This window comes from Cherax quadricarinatus, chromosome 22 (genome assembly GCF_038502225.1).
Source record: "Cherax quadricarinatus isolate ZL_2023a chromosome 22, ASM3850222v1, whole genome shotgun sequence".
Classification (NCBI taxonomy): domain Eukaryota; kingdom Metazoa; phylum Arthropoda; class Malacostraca; order Decapoda; family Parastacidae; genus Cherax; species Cherax quadricarinatus.
This window is the reverse complement of record NC_091313.1, coordinates 20795858-20822140: the sequence shown is the minus strand read 5'-3', so window position 1 is coordinate 20822140 and position 26283 is coordinate 20795858. Positions and strand designations below refer to the sequence as shown.

The 26283-nt window shown below is 40.5% G+C and overlaps 1 protein-coding gene across 1 annotated transcript in view; it reads right to left on the bottom strand.

Annotated features, from left to right (window-relative positions):
* Window positions 1-616: 616 nt before the first annotated feature.
* Window positions 617-26283, bottom strand: part of mor (SWI/SNF- related protein mor) — a 139812-nt gene continuing 114145 nt past the window's right edge. The window contains exons 9-12 of the mRNA XM_053777954.2: window positions 25688-25805; window positions 15166-15270; window positions 2430-2636; window positions 617-2243 (exon numbers count right to left, since the gene is read on the bottom strand). Of these exons, the coding sequence (XP_053633929.2) occupies window positions 1188-2243; window positions 2430-2636; window positions 15166-15270; window positions 25688-25805 (1486 nt within the window). The 3' untranslated portion in view covers window positions 617-1187. The remainder of the gene's footprint in view (window positions 2244-2429; window positions 2637-15165; window positions 15271-25687; window positions 25806-26283) is intronic.

The window sequence follows — 26283 nt, the reverse complement described above, 5'->3', positions numbered from 1 at the left end:
CCACTTGGAATGAACCTGAATGCCTCTCATTCCCCCAGCATCTATATGACCCCTAGGGGTTTTAGACCTTTCTAGAAATGTATTAACAATAAAAATTCACAAGACAGTTTCATGCTTAAACAACTTCTTGGCACCTTCTGTATCACTAGCATTCCTTTTTTTTTTAAGACATTAATACCTAGACATGACAAGGAGTGATAAAAAAAATCTTTCTAGAAATGAAATGATAATACACAGTAATGGTATAGCACGCATTCACAAGGTAGCTGATGGTTTGGCGGAGGTGATGGCATGGGTGGGGGGGATGTAAGCACCATACAGTGAGCTAAATCTACCATAAAACAACTGAGGTCCAAGGTGCTTAGGAAAAGAAATATCCCAACTGTGCCAGAGAAATATCTGGCCCTTTACAGCAAAACTAGAAACAGATCACAAAAAAGTGAATTGTGAAGTGATGGGAAACACAGTAGCTCAACACACAATAGGTGGTCTACTGCATATAGAAGTACTGTAATTTTCATATCTTCCATACAACATACCTTCCCTTTTTATTAATAGATAATTTTTAAATTTACACTGAGGTTAGAAGAGGTTATTTTAAAAATAAAATGCAATATAAAAATGAGTTTTAATGATAAAATGATGATAATGTTGTATGATACATTAACTGAGATTTCCAGAAGACATTAATATAGATCAAATTTATATTTCTAAGCTTATTAGAAAAAAAAGTGCCTGCATTCACCTACAATATTTCTTGCACTGCATATTTGGTACATAAAAGGCCAATGGGCTGTAAACCTAGTAATAAACTAAAAATTTACATGTGTATGTGGGAATGTAAAACTCAATTTGCTTTAAGCAAATTTTGAATTAGATTCTTAATTAAACATAATTGCATATTAAAATTCGAGTTAACACTTAGAGAATTCTTTCATCTGCAAATGTCCAAATCCAAAAAGAGAGACAGTACTTAAACAATTTAACAAACAAATCTTTATATTACACTCTGAAAATATTTTTAAGTCTTCTCTTGAATATTAAAAATCATGTACAGATAAATTCTATCCAAAGACATCACAAAGCTTACCTTGCCTGTCACCATTGGCAGAATAGCCACTGAAGAATTTATGTACCATACACCCACTTTCCATAATTTTATCTAGTATTCATCTACACATGGGATGCTACTGGTGAACCTGTGTCATGGAAGGTGCTGGGGAATGAGCCGGACTTGCTCCTTGAGTCAACTGATGTAAGGCATGTTGACGAGCCCTCATCTCTGCAGCTTTCAACTGTTCCAGATGAAACTGCTGACGTTCTTGCAACAACTGCTGACGCTGTAGTTCCAAGCTCTCTCGTTCCCTATCCATTATGGTCTCAAGTTCTTCAAAGTGACGCAATTTGATTTCAAGCTTTTTCATTTGAGTTTCAACCAGCAGTGCAACCAAAGATTTAATTTTTCTTTCTTCTACTGCAGCTAAATGTTTTGCTTTTACAGCAGCTGATCCCAGAGCAGCACTGGCTGCCTGTTGAACAGAAGCATCTTTGCGTAATCTCTCACGCTCTGCATCTAATTTCTTTTCTTCAGGACTGATTTCTTCTTTCCTTTCTTCTTTGGTTTCTCCCTTTTCATCCTTCCTCTCCTCTTCTCCACTATCCTTTTTCTCCTCTGCCTTTTTTTCATCTGATTTGTCAATTTCCATAGCTTCTTTTTTTTCTTTATCATCTTCGTCTTTCTTTTCCTCTTCCTTCTTCTCACCATCCTTTTTAGCATCGTCTTTCTTTTCTGTCTCTTCTTCTCCTTCCTTCTTTTCCTCTCCCTCTGGCTCAGTTCCAGCAATACCTGATTTAGCTAAGCCAGCAGTTGGATCCACCTTTCCTTCATTGGAGGCTGCATGATCAGCAACATTCTTAATGTGAGAATCAAGCAGAGCTGCAGGTACTTCATCTTTGATTCTGCAGAACTCATCCATGGCTGCCTTTGCAGCTGAAGCCGCAATTCGAGGATCAACCACTGAAGCGAGAAAGGCAACAGTGGACATAATAGGGTTACCAGATTTACTGAATGGAATAGGCTGGTATGCCAAAGGTCCTAATGTAGTTGGTGATGCTCCTGAACCAACTTCTGAGTCTTCCAAATATGGATCTTCAATGGGGAGACGGAGAAATTGAAGGATACACTCATCTTGTGTTCTTGTTCCTACATGCTCACATACTTTGTTCCAGTCATCTTTGTACATCTGTAAATCAAGAACATTACATGGTTATCAAAATTCCTTTCATATTTTATTTCCTCACATAGGCAAATATAATGCTTGGAGCTATCATAGAGACTTGCATCAGAGATTTTATAGGCAGTGAGTACATATAAAACTGTAAAGGTTGATTACAAGTAATATACATAGGATTCCATTTACAACACTCACTTCAAGAGCTTCTAAAAGAAGTAAAGTTTCTTGTTCTGTCCACTCACGGGCTTGGCTGGCTGCAGACTTATTTTTGAGAGCCCCAGTTTTCTTAGAATATTGGTCAAGCTTCAGACCAAAGTCAGTACCAATACTGAATTCAGTTTTTTTGTCTAAAGGCTTCTTGTCAAAATCCATCAGATGCTTTGCTGCAGATGGCTGATTTACCTGCAAAAATTAAAAACAATACTGTACATGCAAAAAAATGGTGCAGGAGTGCTAAAAATAAAATTATCCTTCTAATCTAACCTAAAATCTTTCATCTTTATACTTCCACCTTTTCTCACTGCCTTGCTGTTTTCTTATTTATTTATTTATTTATTTATTTATTTTATGTCTTTGCAAACAGTACATTGAGATTTTGTATTTACAATAGTGGGTTGCAATGCAAAGAGAGCCTCTATTATGCCTAGGCATTATGGACCAACTTAACATTATTGGCTTACAGTCTACTTAACACTAAGGAGTATATCATAGTTGTACAGTAGGACAGTAATTATTTCATAGTTGTACAGTAGAATATTAATTATAATTGAATCAAAATTTGTATACAACCAGTTTCATCTTTCCTCTTTACCAACCCACCCACTATAATTAGACTATTAGTAAAGAAACCATGTTTATAAACAAATGATTATAAGCTGACAAATAGTGGCAACACTAAAAGGTTAACACTGGGATTTTATTGCCATGCTCAAATATACAGTGCTCGTCATTTCAGTACGCTGGGTGGAGGCACCCAGCAAACCTTAATAGTAAAAATAATACCCTGTCCTGTTAAGCATTTTGGCGAGACAAAAAGTTATGCTGGTCTGGCAACTTGTAGCAGGATGTCTCAGGATTCCTTAATGTTACTAGCTGCATCCAAAGTGCCTTCTAGCTTGTGTGGTGGACAGATTTGTCTGTGGTCTCCCTGTACCTTGTCTTGAAAGCCAAGTTTCTCAAACATTTTTGGCTAAAGACGAATTATAAGGGAGGAGTATGTCACTGATAAATGAGATTATTGCACAGATAACTGGATTAAGGAAGGCAGACAATCAAATGAAGGAAATAGTATAAGCCATCAGCATGTGTAAGCGTTCAGCAGGGACCTGATCACATCGGTTACTTAAGGATGGTGTTGATGACATACCCACACCAAACACACATCCAGGGAAGCCCAGAAAAATGTCCCCACTAATGTTAACTGTAATATTGTACCTAGAATTGCTCTGTTATTATTTGCTCGAATCTTTCACACAGTGTGGTTCAAAGATTTTTATGTAAGATGGTGTTCCTTGTCACACCATGAAATCTGTTAAACCATACCATGGACGAGGATAGAACCTGTGATCAGAGAGTCTCAAAACTCCAGACCTTCGCGTTAGCCACTGGACCAGCTAGCCACAATAAGATTCATCCAACTAGGTATATTTCTACACCATAGGAAGGTTAGCATAGGCACCACTGTGACCACAAATGCAAGTTTTTATAGACGAATCTCCAGCTAGCGTGGCTGTGACGAACTCTAGCTCAAGTCCCCTCAAAGCCGTCAACATGACTCACGAAATCGTAATGACACGATAGAAAACAAACCATACCACGGACGGGGATAGAACCCGCGATCAGAGAGTCTCAAAACTCCAGACCGTTGCATTAGCCACTGGACCAAGAGCCACAATAAGATTCATCCAACTAGGTATATTTCTACACCATAGGAAGGTTAGCATAGGCACCACTGTGACCACAAATGCAAGTTTTTACAGACGAATCTCCAGCTAGTGTGGCCGTGACGAACTCTAGCTCAAGTCCCCTCAAAGCCGTCAACATGACTCACGAAATCATACCTGTCTGTGGTATGATTTGTTTGCAATCGTGTCATTACGATTTCGTGAGTCATGTTGACTGCTTTGAGGGGACTTGAGCTAGAGTTCGTCACGGCCACGCTAACTGGAGATTCGTCTATAAAAACTTGCATCTGTGGTCATGAAATCTGTTGTTCAGAGGCTTCATGACAGTGAGGTACCCTTCTTTGATGACTGGCAAGGAAATTCCCCAGATTTGAACCTCATCGAGAGCCTGAGCTGCAGCAGAGAGATCTACTAGGAAAAGGGTATCAGCCCACTCCCATGGCTGGAGGCCACCTGAAGAATTTTTTTAACCACTTCCTAGATGGTTGATAGATACCCTAAAGCACAAGGAACGACCTATTTTGTGATCACGGTTTGGGGAGGAGTGGGGGGCTAGCATCATAAAAACTCTCTTGCCTTTAAGCATTTAATGTTTGTGGTTACTAAAATTAGCTAAATCTAGTTAACTGACAGGTTTGATGTATTTTCCTGCATTTGCAGCCTTGCCTGGGGATTGGTTTTTCTGCTGAATGTCTGTTCAACTAATCTTGTTACTGTTTGTGGCCCACTGGCATATACAGCCATCAGAGCCTGGTTACATATGTAGAGAAATTGGCTTTGAATTAAAAGAAAAAAGGGGAGGACAGGCTGTCTGTTACACACCAACTAAACTCTTCTACTTCCTCCTGCAGCTTCTTTTCTGAATTTCCCAACAGAACTGTCACCTGTAAATGCCAACTATGATGACTCCCATTTAATATTAGATCCATTACCTATGTAACACCATGACTTTCACTAGCATTAACATTCAGCTCTCTTTCCCGAATTACACACACACATTAAACAACTACATCCCACAACCCTGCTTAAGGTGGGAATTACAATGCCTGTACTTTAAAGGAGTAGTTTGGGGTATTTGCTGTTTGGAGTGACATCTGAACTGGCATATCTGCATGCCTCTGCAAAGACAGTGATTGTGTGAATGATGGTGAAAGTGATGAATAATGGTGAAAGTTTTTTTTTTTTTTTTTTTTTTTTGGGGGGGGGGCACCCTGCCTCAGTAGGAAATGGCCAGTATGTTGAAAAAAAAAGAAAAAATAACACACCTTAACCTGTACCTCCCTTTCTTTTTGAATCTCCTTATAGTTTCAAACTTACTGCTTGCTAAATTGTGCCTTTACCAAATCCACAGATGTAACATACAGCTCATTTTCCTTATTTAAGAACTCACTTATGTGATTCAATGCAAACACTTGATTTATACATGCCCTAAATATACAAAATATGCACTCACATTACTGTGCCTATTATATATGCATAGAACATTAAACTCAAATATAAACCCTCCCCTCAAACTGCCCCCTGATGGCTACAACAGCACACACAGGGACAACACAAGTCACAAAACTCTCTTCAACATTCCCATGCAAAAATCCAATGCAAGTAAAGGGCCCCAAGATCTGGTATACACTGCCTGAACCAGTGAAAGGTCTCCTGTCTGCCAATCAATTTAGAGCTATAGTTAAAAATCATCTCATATACCTAACTTAATTACACCAACACTATGATATATCAAACAAAACCAACTTATCTACATCAAACACAAACTTATCTAACTACCTCCTCTCTTCACCATCTTTTACAAAACCATTCCATAGCCTGAATCAGTTTAAAGTACAAATACATACTTAAATTTGTACTATTTTTGCTACCTCTCTTTTTGTAATAATGCATAGTTAAAATTGTACCACTCAAAACCTATGTACAGTAAGGCCCCACTTTACAGCGTTTTGCCTTACGGCGTTCCGCTAATACGGCGATGTCAAATTATGACCAAAATTTGCTATACGGCAAGCGTCTTTCAAATACGGTGCCCCCCACCCTGTTTGTTTACATTTTCTGTGACCACATCTATCATGTCAGGGAACTTTCCAAAATTTCAAGTGTTTTAAAGTTACTGCATATTTTATATGTGCTCTGATAATTATACTTATGTGTACTTGTACCTAAATATATTTACACACTGTGCTGGTGTGCAGGTACACATTAAAATCTCTAAGTCTCTCTACTCATGATGCCAATACTATGTAATAATAATCACTCTTGGGCACACTAAATGTCTTATTTTACATTGATATAGGCATTTTCATTAATCCATCTATGATATTTTCCTCAATATTATATATGAAACCCATTACATAGCATATAAACATGATCCATACACTCACAATAAAAACTTATATAAATATGCGATTTGTTTACAAAGCAGCTGTGTAGGTAGTGTCGGAAGAATTACATTTTCTCTAGTCAAACACTGGGGGGTAACTTTTTTTTCTTTCAACAAGTTGGCCGTCTCCCACCGAGGCAGGGTGACCCAAAAAAGAAAGAAAATCCCCAAAAAGAAAATACTTTCATCATCATTCAACACTTTCACCGCACTCACACATTATCACTGTTTTTGCAGAGGTGCTCAGAATACAACAGTTTAGAAGTATATACGTATAAAGATACACAACATATCCCTCCAAACTGCCAATATCCCAAACCCTTCCTTTAAAGTGCAGGCATTGTACTTCCCATTTCCAGGACTCAAGTCCGACTATATGAAAATAACCGGTTTCCCTGAATCCCTTCACTAAATATTACCCTGCTCACACTCCAACAGATCGTCAGGTCCCAAGTACCATTCATCTCCATTCACTCCTATCTAACACGCTCACGCATGCTTGCTGGAAGTCCAAGTCCCTCGCCCACAAAACCTCCTTTACCCCCTCTCTCCAACCCTTTCGAGAACGACCCCTACCCCGCCTTCCTTCCATTATAGATTTATATGCTTTCCATGTCATTCTACTTTGATCCATTCTCTCTAAATGACCAAACCACCTCAACAACCCCTCTTCTGCCCTCTGACTAATACTTTTATTAACTCCACACCTTTTCCTAATTTCCACACTCCAAATTTTCTGCATAATATTTACACCACACATTGCCCTTAGACAGGACATCTCCACTGCCTCCAACCGTCTCCTCGCTGCTGCATTTACCACCCAAGCTTCACATCCATATAAGAGTGTTGGTACTACTATACTTTCATACATTCCCTTCTTTGCCTCCATAGATAACGTTTTTTGACTCCACATATACCTCAACGCACCACTCACCTTTTTTCCTTCATCAATTCTATGATTAACCTCATCCTTCATAAATCCATCCGCTGACACATCAACTCCCAAGTATCTGAAAACATTCACTTCTTCCATACTCCTCGTCCCCAATTTGATATCCAATTTTTCTTTATCTAAATCATTTGATACCCTCATCACCTTACTCTTTTCTATGTTCACTTTCAACTTTCTTCCTTCTTTACACACATTCCCAAACTCATCCACTAACCTTTGTAATTTTTCTTTAGAATCTCCCATAAGCACAGTATCACCAGCAAAAAGTAACTGTGTCGATTCCCATTTTGAATTTGATTCCCCATAATTTAATCCCACCCCTCTCCCGAACACCCTAGCATTTACTTCTTTTACAACCCCATCTATAAATATATTAAACAACCATGGTGACATTACACATCCCTGTCTAAGACCTACTTTTACCGGGAAGTAGTCTCCCTCTCTTCTACACACCCTAACTTGAGCCTCACTATCCTCATAAAAACTCTTTACAACATTTAGTAACTTACCACCTATTCCATATACTTGCAACATCTGCCACATTGCTCCTCTATCCACTCTATCATATGCCTTTTCTAAATCCATAAATGCAATAAAAACTTCCCAACCTTTATCTAAATACTGGTCACATATATGCTTCAATGTAAACACTTGATCTACACATCCCCTACCCACTCTGAAACCTCCTTGCTCATCCTCCATCCTACATTCTGTCTTACCTCTAATTCTTTCAATTATAACCCTACCGTACACTTTTCCTGGTATACTCGGTAAACTTATTCCTCTATAATTTTTACAATCTCTTTTGTCCCCTTTCCCTTTACATAAAGGGACAATACATGCTCTCTGCCAATCCCTAGGTACCTTCCCCTCTTTCATACATTTTTTATTATTATTTTTATTATCACACTGGCCGATTCCCACCAAGGCAGGGTGGCCAGAAAAAGAAAAACTTTCACCATCATTCACTCCATCACTGTCTTGCCAGAAGGGTGCTTTACACTACAGTTTTTAAACTGCAACATTAACACCCCTCCTTCAGAGTGCAGGCACTGTACTTCCCATCTCCAGGACTCAAGTCCGGCCTGCCGGTTTCCCTGAATCCCTTCATAAATGTTACTTTGCTCACACTCCAACAGCACGTCAAGTATTAAAAACCATTTGTCTCCATTCACTCCTATCAAACACGCTCACGCATGCCTGCTGGAAGTCCAAGCCCCTCGCACACAAAACCTCCTTTACCCCCTCCCTCCAACCCTTCCTAGGCCGACCCCTACCCCGCCTTCCTTCCACTACAGACTGATACACTCTTGAAGTCATTCTGTTTCGCTCCATTCTCTCTACATGTCCGAACCACCTCAACAACCCTTCCTCAGCCCTCTGGACAACAGTTTTGGTAATCCCGCACCTCCTCCTAACTTCCAAACTACGAATTCTCTGCATTATATTCACACCACACATTGCCCTCAGACATGACATCTCCACTGCCTCCAGCCTTCTCCTCGCTGCAACATTCATCACCCACGCTTCACACCCATATAAGAGCGTTGGTAAAACTATACTCTCATACATTCCCCTCTTTGCCTCCAAGGACAAAGTTCTTTGTCTCCACAGACTCCTAAGTGCACCACTCACTCTTTTTCCCTCATCAATTCTATGATTCACCTCATCTTTCATAGACCCATCCGCTGACACGTCCACTCCCAAATATCTGAATACGTTCACCTCCTCCATACTCTCTCCCTCCAATCTGATATTCAATCTTTCATCACCTAATCTTTTTGTTATCCTCATAACCTTACTCTTTCCTGTATTCACCTTTAATTTTCTTCTTTTGCACACCCTACCAAATTCATCCACCAATCTCTGCAACTTCTCTTCAGAATCTCCCAAGAGCACAGTGTCATCAGCAAAGAGCAGCTGTGACAACTCCCACTTTGTGTGTGATTCTTTATCTTTTAACTCCACGCCTCTTGCCAAGACCCTCGCATTTACTTCTCTTACAACCCCATCTATAAATATATTAAACAACCACGGTGACATCACACATCCTTGTCTAAGGCCTACTTTTACTGGGAAAAAATTTCCCTCTTTCCTACATACTCTAACTTGAGCCTCACTATCCTCGTAAAAACTCTTCACTGCTTTCAGTAACCTACCTCCTACACCATACACTTGCAACATCTGCCACATTGCCCCCCTATCCACCCTGTCATACGCCTTTTCCAAATCCATAAATGCCACAAAGACCTCTTTAGCCTTATCTAAATACTGTTCACTTATATGTTTCACTGTAAACACCTGGTCCACACACCCCCTACCTTTCCTAAAGCCTCCTTGTTCATCTGCTATCCTATTCTCCGTCTTACTCTTAATTCTTTCAATTATAACTCTACCATACACCTTACCAGGTACACTCAACAGACTTATCCCCCTATAATTTTTGCACTCTCTTTTATCCCCTTTGCCTTTATACAAAGGAACTATGCATACTCTCTGCCAATCCCTAGGTACCTTACCCTCTTCCATACATTTATTAAATAATTGCACCAACCACTCCAAAACTATATCCCCACCTGCTTTTAACATTTCTATCTTTATCCCATCAATCCCGGCTGCCTTACCCCCTTTCATTTTACCTACTGCCTCACGAACTTCCCCCACACTCCCCCACATTTATTAAACAAAAGTACCAACCACTCCAACGCTATATCCCCCCCTGCTTTTAACATTTCTGTCATGATCCCATCAGTTCCAGCTGCTTTACCCCCTTTCATTCTACGTAATGCCTCACGTACCTCCCCCACACTTACATTCTGCTCTTCTTCACTCCTAAAAGATGGTATACCTCCCTGGCCAGTGCATGAAATTACCACCTCCCTTTCTTCCTCAACATTTAAAAGTTCCTCAAAATATTCTCGCCATCTACCTAATACCTCCCTCTCCCCATCTACTAACTCCCCTACTCTGTTTTTAACTGACAAATCCATACTTTCCCTAGGCTTTCTTAACTTGTTTAACTCGCTCCAAAATTTTTTCTTATTTTCATTAAAATTTCTTGACAGTGCCTCTCCCACTATCATCTGCTCTCCTTTTGCACTCTCTCACCACTCTCTTTACCTTTCTTTTACTCTCCATATACTCTGCTCTTCTTATAACACTTCTGTTTTGTAAAAACCTCTCATAAGCTACCTTTTTTTTTTATCACACCCTTTACTTCATCATTCCACCAATCACTCCTCTTTCCTCCTGCCCCCACCCTCCTATAACCACAAACTTCTTCCCCACATTCTAATACTGCATTTTTAAAACTATTCCAACCCTCTTCAACCCCCTTACTACTCATCTTTGCACTAGCCCACCTTTCTGCCAATAGTCGCTTATATCTCACCCGAACTTCCTCCTCCCTTAGTTTATACACTTTCACCTCCCTCTTACTTTTTGTTGCCCCCTTCCTCTTTTCCCATCTACCTCTTACTCTAACTATAGCTACAACTAAATAATGATCCGATATATCAGTTGCCCCTCTATAAACATGTACATCCTGGAGCCTACCCATCAGCCTTTTATCCACCAATACATAATCTAACAAACTACTTTCATTACGTGCTACATCATACCTTGTATATTTATTTATCCTCTTTTTCATAAAATATGTATTACTTATTACCAAATCTCTTTCTACACATAGCTCAATTAAAGGCTCCCCATTTACATTTACCCCTGGCGCCCCAAATTTACCTACTAGTCCCTCCATAACATTTTTACCCACTTTAGCATTGAAATCCCCAACCACCATTACTCTCACACTTGATTCAAAACTCCCCACGCGTTCACTCAACATTTCCCAAAATCTCTCTCTCTCCTCTACACTTCTCTCTTCTTCAGGTGCATACACGCTTACTATAACCCACTTTTCACATCCAATCTTTGTTTTACTCCACATAATCCTTGAATTTAAGAAAATTAAAAGTGAATACAGGAAAGAGTAAAGTTATGAGGATAACAAAAAGATTAGGTGATGAAAGATTGGATATCAGATTGGAGGGAGAGAGTATGGAGGAGGTGAATGTATTCAGATATTTGGGAGTGGACATGTCAGTGGATGGGTCTATGAAAGATGAGGTGAATCATAGAATTGATGAGGGGAAAAGGGTGAGCGGTGCACTTAGGAGTCTGTGGAGACAAAGAACTTTGTCCTTGGAGGCAAAGAGGGGAATGTATGAGAGTATAGTTTTACCAACGCTCTTATATGGGTGTGAAGCATGGGTGATGAATGTTGCAGCGAGGAGAAGGCTGGAGGCAGTGGAGATGTCATGTCTGAGGGCAATGTGTGGTGTGAATATAATGCAGAGAATTCGTAGTTTGGAAGTTAGGAGGAGGTGCGGGATTACCAAAACTGTTGTCCAGAGGGCTGAAGAAGGGTTGTTGAGGTGGTTCGGACATGTAGAGAGAATGGAGCGAAACAGAGTGACTTCAAGAGTGTATCAGTCTGTAGTGGAAGGAAGGCGGGGTAGGGGTCGGCCTAGGAAAGGTTGGAGGGAGGGGGTAAAGGAGGTTTTGTGTGCGAGGGGCTTGGACTTCCAGCAGGCATGCGTGAGCGTGTTTGATAGGAGTGAATGGAGACAAATGGTTTTTAATACTTGACGTGCTGTTGGAGTGTGAGCAAAGTAACATTTATGAAGGGATTCAGGGAAACTGGCAGGCCGGACTTGAGTCCTGGAGTTGGGAAGTACAGTGCCTGCACTCTGAAGGAGGGGTGTTAATGTTGCAGTTTAAAAACTGTAGTGTAAAGCACCCTTCTGGCAAGACAGTGATGGAGTGAATGATGGTGAAAGTTTTTCTTTTTCTGGCCACCCTGCCTTGGTGGGAATCGGCCAGTGTGATAAAAAAAAAAAAAAAATCCTTGAATTTATACATTTATAGTCCTTCTTTTCCTGCCACAGCTTATCCTTCAACATTATTGCTACTCCTTCTGGAGAAAAATATTCTTTTCGTATGCCTTTACTCTATATATAGCAATTTACGACCCTTGTGGGTTTAGTGCTTTTTATAATAATAATGATAATATTATTATTATTAACATTATTATTATTATATTATTATTATTAATGATATTATTATTATTATTATTATCTTCATTCACTCTAAAAATGGTGTGTTGCTGTTTGTTTATTCTGGACTAACTTGTACAACTTGTACACAATGTAAGAGTACATTTGTATTGTGAGGTAATTATAATAAAAAAAATATTGAGGTAAATGTTTTACAAACTCTTACAAACCTATGTGAATGAACTAAAAGTAGACACACATTAATACTCATTTATTTCGCCTGACCAAGTGATCGCCCACTACCTGTTCAGTTTGTGTTCTTACATTGTCTCAACTCTGTATCTCGTTCTCTCTCTCGTTTACTCTTTCGTTAACTAGTTGGCTCTCATTGACGATGGCGTCTAAGGTTAACTGTGATAAAAAGAGAAGTCGTAAGCCTCTTGCTTTAAGTGCCAAGTTAGAGGATGATGGTGTGCCATTCTGATTTTATTCAATAAACACCCTGCCACTCACCTCTCACACATTAATATTAATATTTTAAGGTAAGTAATAAGTGTACTTTGTGTGTATCTTACCTTTTATTGTGTTTTTAATGCCTATTTCTATTGCTAACCTAATATAAGTTAGTGTAAACTTGTTGTCTGGCATTTACTGCATATTTTTTGTGCTCTGATAATAATACTTGTGGACCTGTGTGGTAGCCGGGTGGAGGGACAACTTTACGTTTTCTCTGCTCAGCCATCAGAGAAAACGTGTACGAATCTGCGTTTGGCTCAGCCATTCCCTCACTCCGCTTTTGTTTACAATTTTCGGCATGAATTATTCATTACTTCTACCTTCGTTTATGATGGCATCTAAACGTAGTTGGTAGAAATGATTAAATTCAGTGAACACGGTATGTCGATGTTAATAATATGGCTCTGGGCCACAGTGTAGGTAGCTGGTAGGTGTAGCCAAAGCGGGCTACACCTACCAGCTACCTACACTGACTTCCTACAAATAAATACTACTCACCTCTCTTCCTAAATTAAGACTACAAATATTTTAAGGTAAATAATGAGTGTACTGTATGTGTATTTTACCTCTCTGGGATGTTTTAAATATCGTATATTAAGTATGAGACGGGGAGCCAGGGCTACCTACACCTGGGCTACCTGCACCAGACTTCCTACAAATAAGTACTACTCCCCTCTCCCCCTACATTAAGATTACAAATACCTTAAGATAAGCAATGAATTTACTGTGAATGTATTTTACTTTGTGTGATTTTAATGCCTAGTTCTATTACTAACCTAATATAATTTAGTGTAAACCTGTTGTCTGGCTTATATATGCATTTATAAATGGAAAAAAATGGCGTTCTGCCTTCCGGCGATGTCTGCTTTCCGGCAACAGCCTGGAACCTAACCCGCCGTATAAGTGGGGCCCTACTGTATAGTCTTAAGTAGTCTGTAAGCATTAGGATCTGTCTGCCTGAAATGTACAGCAGGCTAGTGACTTGCTTCTGTGCTTATTAACAATATTTTATTACATGTAAACTACATGAAAGTGTTAAATGATGATGAAAGTATTTCCTTTTTTGGGGATTTTCTTTCTTTTTGGGTCACCCTGCCTTGGTGGGAGACAACCATGTTAAAAAAAAATGTAAACTATATTTTTTATACTGCACAAAGAATTAAAATAATAATTTTCTTTGTTTTTATTTCTCCAGCAGTTCTGCCTTCTCAATCATAATTCTGTCATACACTACCCACCCACAATGCATTATGGGAATGCCATCTTGGTACCCATTATTCACCATGCCTCACAGCAGCCAAAACATCACTCCCCATCAAACTGGGAATCTTCTCTTCCCAGACAAAGGTGGAAGTGAAGATGAATTTTATGGTTTTGAGCAGTTAACTGACCAAAAACAATGCTCAGGATAACAGAAATAATACTGAAAACCCTGACGAGCCTCAACCATCCACCTCCGGGGTTGGTCCATCTGGTTCACATTCAGTAAGAGTAAGCTTATATTCTCCCATGGCCAGGCCTCAGATGTGAGTAATGGTGATGACAGTGATGTTGATTTTGATTTCCTAAATCACGATGACCATTCAAGTGGCAACAGCGATGAAGAACATTCGCATGCCGCATGCAGTGTGGTAGTGTGCCCTATGCTATTCCAAGGGGACAGGGTACATCCTGTGGGCCTACACCAGGAACAGACTGTGAAAGTGAAGATGATCTGGCTACAAATGGGATGGATAACAGACTGCACGTATCAGTAAGTGATGGTGGTGTCATGTGGAAGGCAGCACCAACAACAGCTGGTTCAACCTCATCAGAAAATGTTTAAATCAGTATGTTTTAAAAATACAATATATTAAAGTAATCAACACATATTGCCAAATCTAAACCTACATACAGCATGCTTTGTAAGGACTTTTTCTTGAATTATTTGCCACAAACAAATCCTAGTCATCTGAATTATGATGTCAGCACATTTCTGGCATGACAGCCATTGAATGAATGATGGTTAATGTATTTCCTATTCTGGTTTTCCATACCTTGGTCAGAAAATTGTCAATGTGGTAAAGAAATAAGCTGATGACCTTCCAAGACATTGCTTATAAAAAATTTAAGTACAAACCTTTGGAGGGTTGATTGACTGAAGTCCAGCAGGGGTGTCTGCCAAAACATGAAAATGAGAGGTTGGTGGAGGTCCCATTGGTGTAGGCCTGGCATCAGCATCAACCTGGAAAGATTACCATGCTAATCACTTGTAAATCTTGATATACTAAATCTACATGTCAAACATTAAAGTACTTTTACACATTTTTAGCAGACTGACAAGCCAAAATCTCATACAGATTTGAACAGAAACTTTGGTTATTGAGCACCATCTCAAACCTTAACCCTTTCAGGGTCCGTCCCGTAGATCTATGGCTGGTCGGTGAGTGTCCAAACCGTAGATCTATGCCAAAATTCTAGCGCCGTCAAATTTAGCGTGAAAGCGCTCATAGGCCTACATATGAGAGAATGGGTCTGCGCCGTGGGTGTGCGCCGTAAACAAAAAATCTAGGCGCCTGCATAGCATTGTGGGAACGCCGGCTCAGTCACCCTTGTTCACCATGTCTCGTCGCAAGTCAGCTCTCACTCCCCGGAAAATTGGGACTCTCCTCTTCCTGTCTGATAGTTCTGACACTGATGGAAGTGGAAATGAAGACGAATTCTACGGCTTTGATAAGTTAGTGACCGAAAATAATGACCAGGATATCGATAATAGTGCAGAAAACCCCGACGATCCTCGACCTTCTACCTCTGGTGTGGGCACTCGTGACTCACGGTCGGGTGTTCCTAAACGTAAGAGAAAACTAATATTTTCCCGTGGCCTGGCCTCTGACTTCAGTAATGACGATGATTCTGGCGTGGATTGTGATTTTATTGCGCTCGACGATCATTCGAGTAGTGATAGTGAGGAAACATATTCACCAGTGAAGCGTCGGTATGTTCGCCGCCGCATGCGCTCGGGTAGTGTACCCTATGCTGTGCCCAGGGGACGGAGTTCATCCCGGAGTACATCCCGGAGTACATCCCGTGGCCCTACACCCGTTTTAGGTAGTGATAGTGAGGATGATGTGGCTACACTTGGCATGGATGGGCCACAGACATCAGTGGATGGTGTTAGTGGGGCTGGTGGTGGTAGTGGCACCGCCATGCGTGACTCGCTGTGCCACGCGGGAACCCACGCTGCTGACTCGTCAGTTCAAGGACAAAGCGGAGCGTCACCCACCAGCCCGCCACAACCACCCGTACAACCAGCCTATGATGTCCAGTATCCACCAGCAAACCGTATCTGGGATTGGCAGCAAAATCCCAATTTTGTTCCCAGCCCTCACCACTTTGATGACTCGCAAAGTGGAATTCTACCTACCTGTCCCCTTGGAACCACGGCCAATGAACTGGAATTCTTTGAATTATTCTTTGACCAGCCATTGATGGAAATTATTGTCAGGGAAAGTAATAAGTATTTTCAGTACACCATGGCAAATACGATCTTATCACCACAGTCAAGACTACACAGGTGGAAAGAGACGACTGTTGCAGAAATGTATTTGCTTTTTGCAACAATAATGCTTATGCCTCACGTCTATAAGCATAATATAAAAGCATACTGGTCCACAGATCGGCTAATTTGTACCCCATCCTTCAGTGAAATAATACCAGTGAACAGGTTTATCTTACTGTTACGTATGTTGCACTTCTCTGACAAAACCAGGCCTGACAGAAGTGACAGGTTATACAAGATTAGAAATGTTTTCATGTATCTCAAACAAAAGTTCAGGATATACTTTTATCCATTCAAGAATCTTGTAATTGACGAGTCTTTGATTTTGTTCAAAGGTAGACTGTCATTCAAGCAGTATATACCGAGCAAGAGGAACCGCTTTGGTATAAAATTGTTTGTACTCTGTGATTGTGACAGTGGCCTGGTGTTGGATATTGTTGTATACACGGGTAGTAAAACATTGAAAGATACCAAGATGTTATTGGGTATATCAGGTGACGTAGTGAGAAACATGATGGCACCTTATCTTGGTAAGGGCCATACATTATATACCGATAACTGGTACACAAGCCCATTACTCAGTGATTTCATGCGAGTGAACAAGACAGATGTGTGTGGCACAGTGCGTTCTAATCGTAAACATATGCCCAGGCTCAACGCAGGTGTTCGTGGTGATGACGTGCAGGTGTTTACTGCCAATGACATCATGGCATTACGGTGGCATGACAAACGAGATGTCACATTGTTGACAACCATTCACCGTAATGAAATGCAAGACAGTGGCAAAGTTGATCGAGTGACTAATGAACGTATTCGAAAACCAGTGACAGTGATTGATTATACACAAAACATGCGCTTGGTTGACAAGTGTGACATGCAGATTGGTTTTGTTGACTGTGTTCGTAAGAGTTACAAGTGGTACATGAAACTTTTCTTCCATCTCATGGACATTTCAATGCTGAATGCATATAATATGTACCAAATAAAGACTGGTAACAGACCACCGTATGGTGAATTTTGTTTGTCTGTTGTCAGACAACTCATAATGAAGTACCAGGTAACAACACCTGCAATACAACATGGTCCTCGAATTCATCACAATATACCCAAGCGTTTGAGAAGAGAAGGTGATCATTTCATAATACAGCTTCCTTCAACTCAAAAGAAATTTGCTCAGAAGAGATGCATCGTCTGTGCACAAACAAAACGACGGCAACAAAGACGCAAAGACACTCGGTTTATGTGTGAGGAATGTAAGGTGCCTCTGTGCATGGTGCCTTGTTTCAAGGAGTTCCACAAGCTCCAGCAGTTCTAAAACCATGTCCAGTGATTGTAAATATGTAAATATATGATAGAACATTAGTATTATACAATATTTGTGCATGTTTATTGTAATAAACAACAGTGGTAAACAATAATATGATAATAACTTTAGTGCGGTTATTGTGTTCAATACAGTGAGTTTATATATATACATTATATACAGTATTGGTCTCTCAGGCCCCAAATGTTAGTAGGAATAGAAAAAAATTGGAAAAGAAAAGAAAAAACAACTAAAACAACAAAATAATATAATACGCGTATGTGGAATTCGTCGATGTTGCCGCCACCACATCATTTTCTACAAACTTCTTGGCACTGTATCTCGGTAAGTACTGATCAGATTCTAATTTTTTTTGTTTTATTACCTTCACAAAAATATGCTCTTTAATTCTGTAAGAAAAAATAATTTTTTTTTTTTTTTTCAAAATTTCTTGGACACTGGTGCATGACTTCAGATTTTGGCCTTGGACCCTGAAAGGGTTAACAAAGAAAGCAATATGTGGTGTGAATATTATACAAAGAAATCAGAGGAGTGGAGTTACCAAAAGTATTATTTGGAGAGCTGAGGAGAGGTTGTTGAGGTGGTTTGGATATTTAGAAAGGAAGGAGGAAAAATAGGATGAATAGGAAGGCATATAAATCTGGGGGTGGAGGGAAGGAGTAAGGGTCATCCTAGGCAAGGTTGCAGGGAACAGGTAAAGGTGGTTTTGAGTGCTAGAGGCTTGGACATTGAACAGGCTTGTGTGAGCATGTTAGAAAGAAGTGGGGGCAAGCAGTTTTCATAATCTGAAGTGATGCTGGAGTGTGAGCAAGGTTTGATTTATGAAAGGCTTCAGGGACAGTGGTTAGCTGGAGGTGGGAGGTACAGTGTCTGCACTCTGAAGGAGGGGTGTGGATTTTGCAGTGTGGAGGGTCATCTGAACTGTGATGTCGATGCCCTTCTGGCAAGACAATGAGTGAACAAGTGACAGTGTAGGTGTTTTCTTCTTGTCAGCTCACCCTACCTTGGTGGAAGATGGCTGGAGTGCTAAAAAAAATTGTTTTAAGTCTTCCTTGGTCTGAGTCTCTCTCTCCCTAAAGTGTCTTATTTAACCCTTTCAGGGTTGGTGCCGTACTAGTACGGCCTGCACGCCAGGGTTGGTGCCGTACTAGTACACGTAAATTCTACTGCCTTCAAATCTAGCGAGAGAAAGCTGGTAGGTCTACATATGAAAGAATGGGTCTATGTGGTCAGTGTTCACAGTATAAAAAAAATCCTGCAGCACACAGGGCATATTGAGAAAAAAAAAACTCCAACCATGTTTTTGGTTTAACCCTTTGACTGTTTCCGACGTATAAATACGTCTTACGAGCCAATGTTTCTGACGTATTTATACGCATAAATTCTAGCAGCTTCAAATCAAGCAGGAGAAAGCTGGTAGGCCCACATGTGAGAGAATGGGTCTCCATGGTCAGTGTGCACCATATAAAAAAAATCGGGGAGCCAGTGGTGCATTGTGGGAATGCCATTTCAGTTGTCATTTTTCAGCATGTCTAGCGGTAAGAAATATGTGATTCCCCAGCAAATCTGGGACTCTTCTCTTCCCAAGTGATGCTCTAACACAGATGGAAGTGTCAGTGAAGATCAATTTCATGATTTGGAGGAGTTTGAGACCAAAAGCAATGGAGGAGGAGGAGGGGGAGGAGGGGAGGAAGAGGAGGAGGAGGAGGAGGAGGAGGAGGGAAGGAAGAGGAGAGAGGAGGAGGAGGAGGAGGAGGAGGAGGAGGAGGAGGAGGAGGAGGAGGAGAAGAGGAGGAGGAGGAGGAGGAAGAAGAAGATGTAATAATATTGTTCCCTTGAAGCAAGAAAAAAAAAAGTCCACCCCATGACAGTGACAAGATAAGGGGAGATAACATCTGATAAGAGCTGACTTTGATGAGCGTAAAGGAGGGTAATATTACATGACCATCCCCCTCCCTTTGTTTTTGCTGGTACACAAACATTTCTGTCTGTCTATTTGTCTGTCTGTCAAGCTCCCTGTCTGTCCATCTAGCTCTCTGTCTCAGAGAGAGCCACAAGACTGTGTCATCACGTTTACTCACATCTTCAAGCAGAGTATAGCACTTTGTCTGGATTTCTTGGGTTATCCTAGGTAATTTACACTATGTATACTTGTATTTATGTGTACCTGTGAGACAGAGATAGGCAGACAGATAGAAAGAGAGACAGATTGAAAGATATAGAATGAGGGAGAAAGATAATTAGATAGAATGGAGGAGGGGAAGCAGCATCCGACCCCATTGTTTTGACAGGCGGTAGGGGTAGTGACTAATGAGACAATATGTCACTTTGACAGCTGCCGACTTCTGACTCAAAACAATTATAAGCCACACACTCGCACACAAGACAGGAGGAGGAGGAGGAGGAGGAGGAGGAGGAGGAGGAGGAGGAGGAGGAGGAGGAGAAGGAGAAGGAGGAGGAGGAGGAGGAGGAGGAGGAGGAGGAGGAGGAGGAGGAGGAGGAGGAGGAGGAGGAGGAGGAGGAGGAGAAGGAGGAGGAGGAGCAGGAGGAGGAGGAGGAGGAGGAGGAGGAGGAGGAGGAGGAGGAGGAGGAGGAGGAGGAGGAGGAGGAGAAGGAGAAGAAGGAGAAGAAGGAGAAGGAGGAGGAGAAGAAGGAGGAGGAGAAGGAGGAGGAGAAGGAGGAGAAGGAGGAGGAGGAGGAGGAGGAGGAGGAGGAGGAGAAGGAGGAGGAGAAGGAGGAGGAGGAGAAGGAGGAGGAGGAGGAGGAGAAGGAGAAGGAGGAGAAGGAGGAGGAGGAGGAGGAGGAGAAGGAGAAGGAGGAGGAGGAGAAGGAGGATGAGAAGGAGGAGGAGGAGGAGGAGGATGATTGTTTGTTTGTTTTTGTAAACAAGTTTTGTAAACAATATATTGATAATTATGTTTGTGTGCTTATTGTGTTGTATACAACTAGTGTATATATATACATTGCACCTTACTTTGGTCTCATAGGCCACATAAGTTATGTGAAAAAATAAAATAGTGAAAAAAACAAAAAACCTTCAATTACAAGTAAACTAAAGTTTACCGGGTGAGCGGCAGTCGCCGCTGTTGCCATACGCGGCTCATTTTCTGCAAACTTCACGGCTCTATATCTCGGTAAGTACCGATGGCAAAAATTTTTTTTTTTGGACTAAAACACTCAGAAAAATAATCTTAACATTTTCATAAGAAAAAATATTTTTTTTTTTTTTTTGAATATTTGGCGACATAGAATGACAGTTTCAGAGAGGGGCCTGAAACAGTCAAAGGGTTAAAACAGAGATTTTGCAGTGTATTTTCGTATGCTATTTATGGTTTTATTCTAGTTTTCCTGGTCTCATTTTATATAATGGAAGACATATTACAGAAATTGAGATGATTTTGATTGGTTTCACAAAGAAAAGTACCTTGATATTGAGCTCAAAGTAGCAGAAATGTTCAATTTTTGCCAAAGTTCAAAAGTAAACAAATCATGCCATGCGTCCAATACACGTCAACTGGTGAGTCTGATATTCTTTCACAAGTGCGCTGATATTATTTATACCATTTCTACATTAATACAGTAGTCTGCATAACAGTAAATCTTCTATTTTTTTGCGAGAATAAAAATTCAAAGTGGAAAGCAAAAGAAATGTAAGAAGGGCCTGGGGACATGACTAATGAACAGAGAAAATGTTATTTTAGTGCCAGGAATGTCTGTCTGGTTTATTCTGAACCCTATTTGGAAATTGGCATCATTTGAAATTTGTGTGAAATTGGCAAAATTGCCAATTTCTGACCACTTTATTAGATAGTTGAAATCAGTAAATGGGTGATATCTTATATACCTTTGAAGAATTTCGAGAGTTTATCTACTCTTTGAGCCCGGCCATGGGCCAGGCTTGTCTGGTGCTTGCCTGGTCAACCAGGCTGTTGCTGCTGGAAGCCCGCTGCCCCACATATCCATCACAGCCTGGTTGATCTGGCACCTGGTGAAGAAACTTGTCTAGTTTCCTCATGAAAGTTTCTACACTTGTTCCAGCAGTGTTTCTGATATCTTCTGGTACGATTTTGAAAAGTCTGGGACCCCAGATGTTGATACAGTGTTCCCTTATTGTCCCCACTGCACCCCTGCTCCTCAATGGGTTTATTTTACACTTCCTCCCATATCTCTCACTCCAGTATGTTGTTATGGCAGTTTGCAGATTTGGGACCAAGCCCTCGAGTACCTTCCAGGTATATATTATCATGTACCTCTCTCTCCTCCGCTCCAATGAGTACATGTTCAAGACTTGCAGGCGTTCCCAGTAGTTTAGGTGCTTTACTGGCTCAATGTGAGCTGTAAACAATCTCTGTATTTGTTCCAGCTCCGACATTTCTCCTGCCTTGAACAGGGCCGTCAGCACTGAGCAATATTCCAAGTGAGGGAGCACTAGCAATTTGAAGAGTGTCACCATCAGCATTATTTCCCTTGTTCTGAAAGTTCTCAATACCCACCCCATCATATTCCTGGCTGTCGTGATCTTTGTCTTGTTAAGGTCTTTAAAAGAAAGATCCGCTGACATAATTATTCCTAGGCCTTTTACATGTTCCTTACGTTCTATTTGGTGACCCCCTTGAGTTTTGTATATAGTGCTCCTTTTGAGTTCTTCATTCTTTCCATACCTAAGCAGCTGGAACTTATTACCACTGAACGTCATGTTGTTCTCCACTGCCTACTAGAAAACCCTGTTTATGTCTTCCTGTACTTTTTCAGTGTCCTCTACCGTACTGACTTTCATGCTTATTTTAGTGTCATCTGCAAATGATGATACAAAAGTGTGCAGGGTGTTTTTGTCTATGTCTGCTATGAGGATGAGGAACAGCAGAGGTGCCAGGACAGTGCCTTGGGGCACTGAGCTTTCGACCTCGCTGATGCTGGATCTTGCCCTGTTCACTACTACTTTTTGTGTTGTGTGTTAGGAAACCGAAAATCCATCTGCCTACCTTCCCCGTAAGGCCCATGGCCTTCATTTTGTGTGCTATCACTCCACAATCGCATTTGTCAAATGCCTTTGCAAAATCTGTGTAAATCACATCTGCGTTTTGGTCGTCTTCCAGTGCCTCCGTAATTCTGTCATAATGGTTCAGCAGCTGTGACAGACATGGTCGTCCTGCTCTAAAACCATGCTGGTTCGGGTTATGTTGGTTGTGCTGGTCCATGAAATTTGTAAACTGCCGTCTCATCACTCTTTCAAAGATTTTTATGATGTGGGAGGTTAGGGCTACTGATCTGTAATTTTTAGCTAGTGCTCTACTACCTCCCTAATGCAAAGGAGCTATGTCTGCACTCTTTAAGGCCTCCGGTATTTCACCTAGATCTAAGCTCTTTCTCCAAAGAATACTGAGGGCTCGTGCTAGTGGTACTTTGCACTTCTTTATAAATAGAGCATTCCATGAATCTGGTCCAGGTGCTGAGTGAGTGGGCATGTTTTCCATTTCTTTTTCAAAATCTATGGGATTTGTACTAATGTCAGTTAGTTGGTCTGTGCGACCTTCTTCTGGAGTGAAAAATATTTCTGCATTTTCTACCTTGCTGTCATTTAGTGGGCTGCTGAACACTGACTCATACTGTTCTTTTAGGATTTCACTCATTTCCTGTTCGTCGTCAGTATACGAGTCTCCTCTCAGTAGTGGTCCAATTCTACAGGTAGTTCTTAGCTTGGATTTTGCCTAGGAATAGAAATATTTTTTTTTTTTTTGCAATATCCTGTATGACCCTTTGTTCCCTTTGTACTTTTTCTGTGAGGTATGACATCCTAAGTTTTTGCTCTAATTCAGTGATCTCTCTGCTAAGTCTATATTTCCTCTGTTGTAGCATATTTGTGCTTTTAAGCAGTTCAGTAACCCATTTTCTTCTTCTGTACCATCTTCTATGCTCTCTCTCTATATCTGATCTTCTTCTGGGTTTCCTCAATGGTACATGTTTCATACATACTTTGTATGCTTCTGTATTCAGCTTCTCTAGGCACTGGTGGTGATTTAGGTTGCTCATGTCTGATTCCCAGGATATATCTGATAGCTCTTGGTTTATTTTTTCCCCAGTCAATTCTATGGTTGTTAAAATTAAACTTACTGAACATCCCGTCTCTAACTTTAGTGATGCAGTTTACTACCCAAGTTAATACTAGTCTGAACCTCTATGATGTTATGATCAGAGTAAATAGTTTTGGAAATTGTTATGTCTCTGATTAGTTCCTTGTTGTTCTTGAATATCAAATTCAGGGTATTTTCATTTCTGGAGGGATCAATTATCTGCTGGTTTAAAGAGTACTTTTCACAAAGCCTCATTAGTTCCCTGGTGTGTGCCTGTTGAGCCAGGGTGTTTCCCAGAGATATTTCTGGTATAACATTGCATTGTGCCATCTTTCATTTTACATGAGGGAGATTAAAATCTCCAAGGAGCAAAATATTTGGTGTAGAATTTTCTAGTCTATCCAGATAGCTATCTATCTTACTTAACTGATCTGTGAATTCCTCAGCAGTTGCTGATGGTGGTTTGTATACTAGGATAATTACCAAATTCCTATTTTCAACTTTAATGCCTAGAATTTCTACTATATCATTCGTAGAATTCAGCACTTCTGTGCAACAGAAAGTATTCTTTACATAGATTCCTACTCCTCCCTGTGACTATTGATTTTATCACATCTATACATGTTGTAGTATTCTATCTTTATCTCCCAGTCCAAAACATCCCTTGTGTGTGTTTCTGTAAATGCTCCGAACATGGCATTTGCTTCTGTTAGGAGCCCACTGACATAGTTAACTATGTCATTTTTATTTGATTTCAAACCCTGTATATTTGGAAATATGAAGCAGGAATTACCAAGTGGGATGTTTTGTCTCGCTTTGTGTTTCATTAGTACCACTGGTGGTGTACTACCTGGTATGTCCCCTGGTTACTCCAGTACTGGCTTCACATTTGTTTGCTTATTTGGCCTTGATGGGCTGATGCCTGGTTTGGTATGTCCCATTTTACTGCCCACTTGTCCTCTCTGTACCATTGCCCCTGTTTGTCTCTTCCTTTGTTTTGATCTTTTCTCTTTTTGTCTAAAGAAGAATGCTGTTCAATTTCCCTTTCTCTGCTAACTCTGTAGTGTCGCGTTCCTTTTACATGATGGTCTGGGCAGCTCAAGTCATAACATTCTCTGGACTGCGTTGAAGTTTTACACATTACTGGATGGAAGTACCTGCACTCTTTGCAAATGAATTAAGAAGTGTAACATGACTGCAAACAAACCACAGTACAGGTGGGGTTAGAACTATACCTAGTTGGATGAATCTTATTGTGGCCAGCTGACCCAGTGGCTTATGCATTGGCCTGGAGTTTTACAACTCACTTGCCATGGGTTCTAACCACACCCGTACAGTTATTTGAAAGTGCTGCCTGACGTTAACTGCCCATTTATGTAATATTTTATTGGTAGTTAACCAGTATGCAAGTTTAGAGGAAAGTTAAATAGTTATGACTAATATAACCTAGAATAACTAATAAATATTTTTTGTTCTTTAGATCATTTAGAAACTGACTCGACACTGCAAAAGAGAATGGTTTAAATACAAGGTTGTCTCATGAGAAAGGAGAGGCACTTTTTCCACACACATCAGTATTACAGGAAACGAATGCCTCAACACTAGTCTTTCAAAAGATGTTGCCTGGCTGTAAAATAACTGTACTCCTCATGAATTGTTACAAGGTTTAAAAATAATTACACTATTATTGCTCTCTGGATCAGATTACCTGGTAATTAATGAGCCCCCACTGTTCAAGAAATGCGTGTACACGCATCACAGCACACACATCTCCAGCAAGGTTACGGCGGCATGCAGTGGATGTCAAGTATTCTGTTGGATTTAGTCTGAAAAATACAAAGTGTGAAATACAAATTTTTCCATCATAATACAGTTATAATTAACCCTTTGAGGGTCCGTGCTGTAGATCTACAGCTTTACGTTGAGGATCCAAACCGTAGATCTACATCATGAGCTCAGCTCACTCTGGTAAGCTGTGAGCGGTAAATTTTGGCCTAGATATGAGAGAATACATCTACGTGGTATGTGTGCACCACACAAAACAAATCCTGCAGCATATAGTGCATAATGAGAAAAAAATTGAGACCGTAATTTTCAATTAAAACAGCGACTTTGCAGTGTTTTTATGTTTTTTACAGTTGTATCTGCAATTTCTTGGTCTCATTTTCTAAGGCATGTAAATGTCGTATGTACACCAGATCTAATTCAGCCTCACAAACTCTGTTTTCTCTTATAACACCTCTGACATTTTCATAGCGAGAATGCGCAACCACTCTTGCGACCCCAATGCTGTCCACATAATGA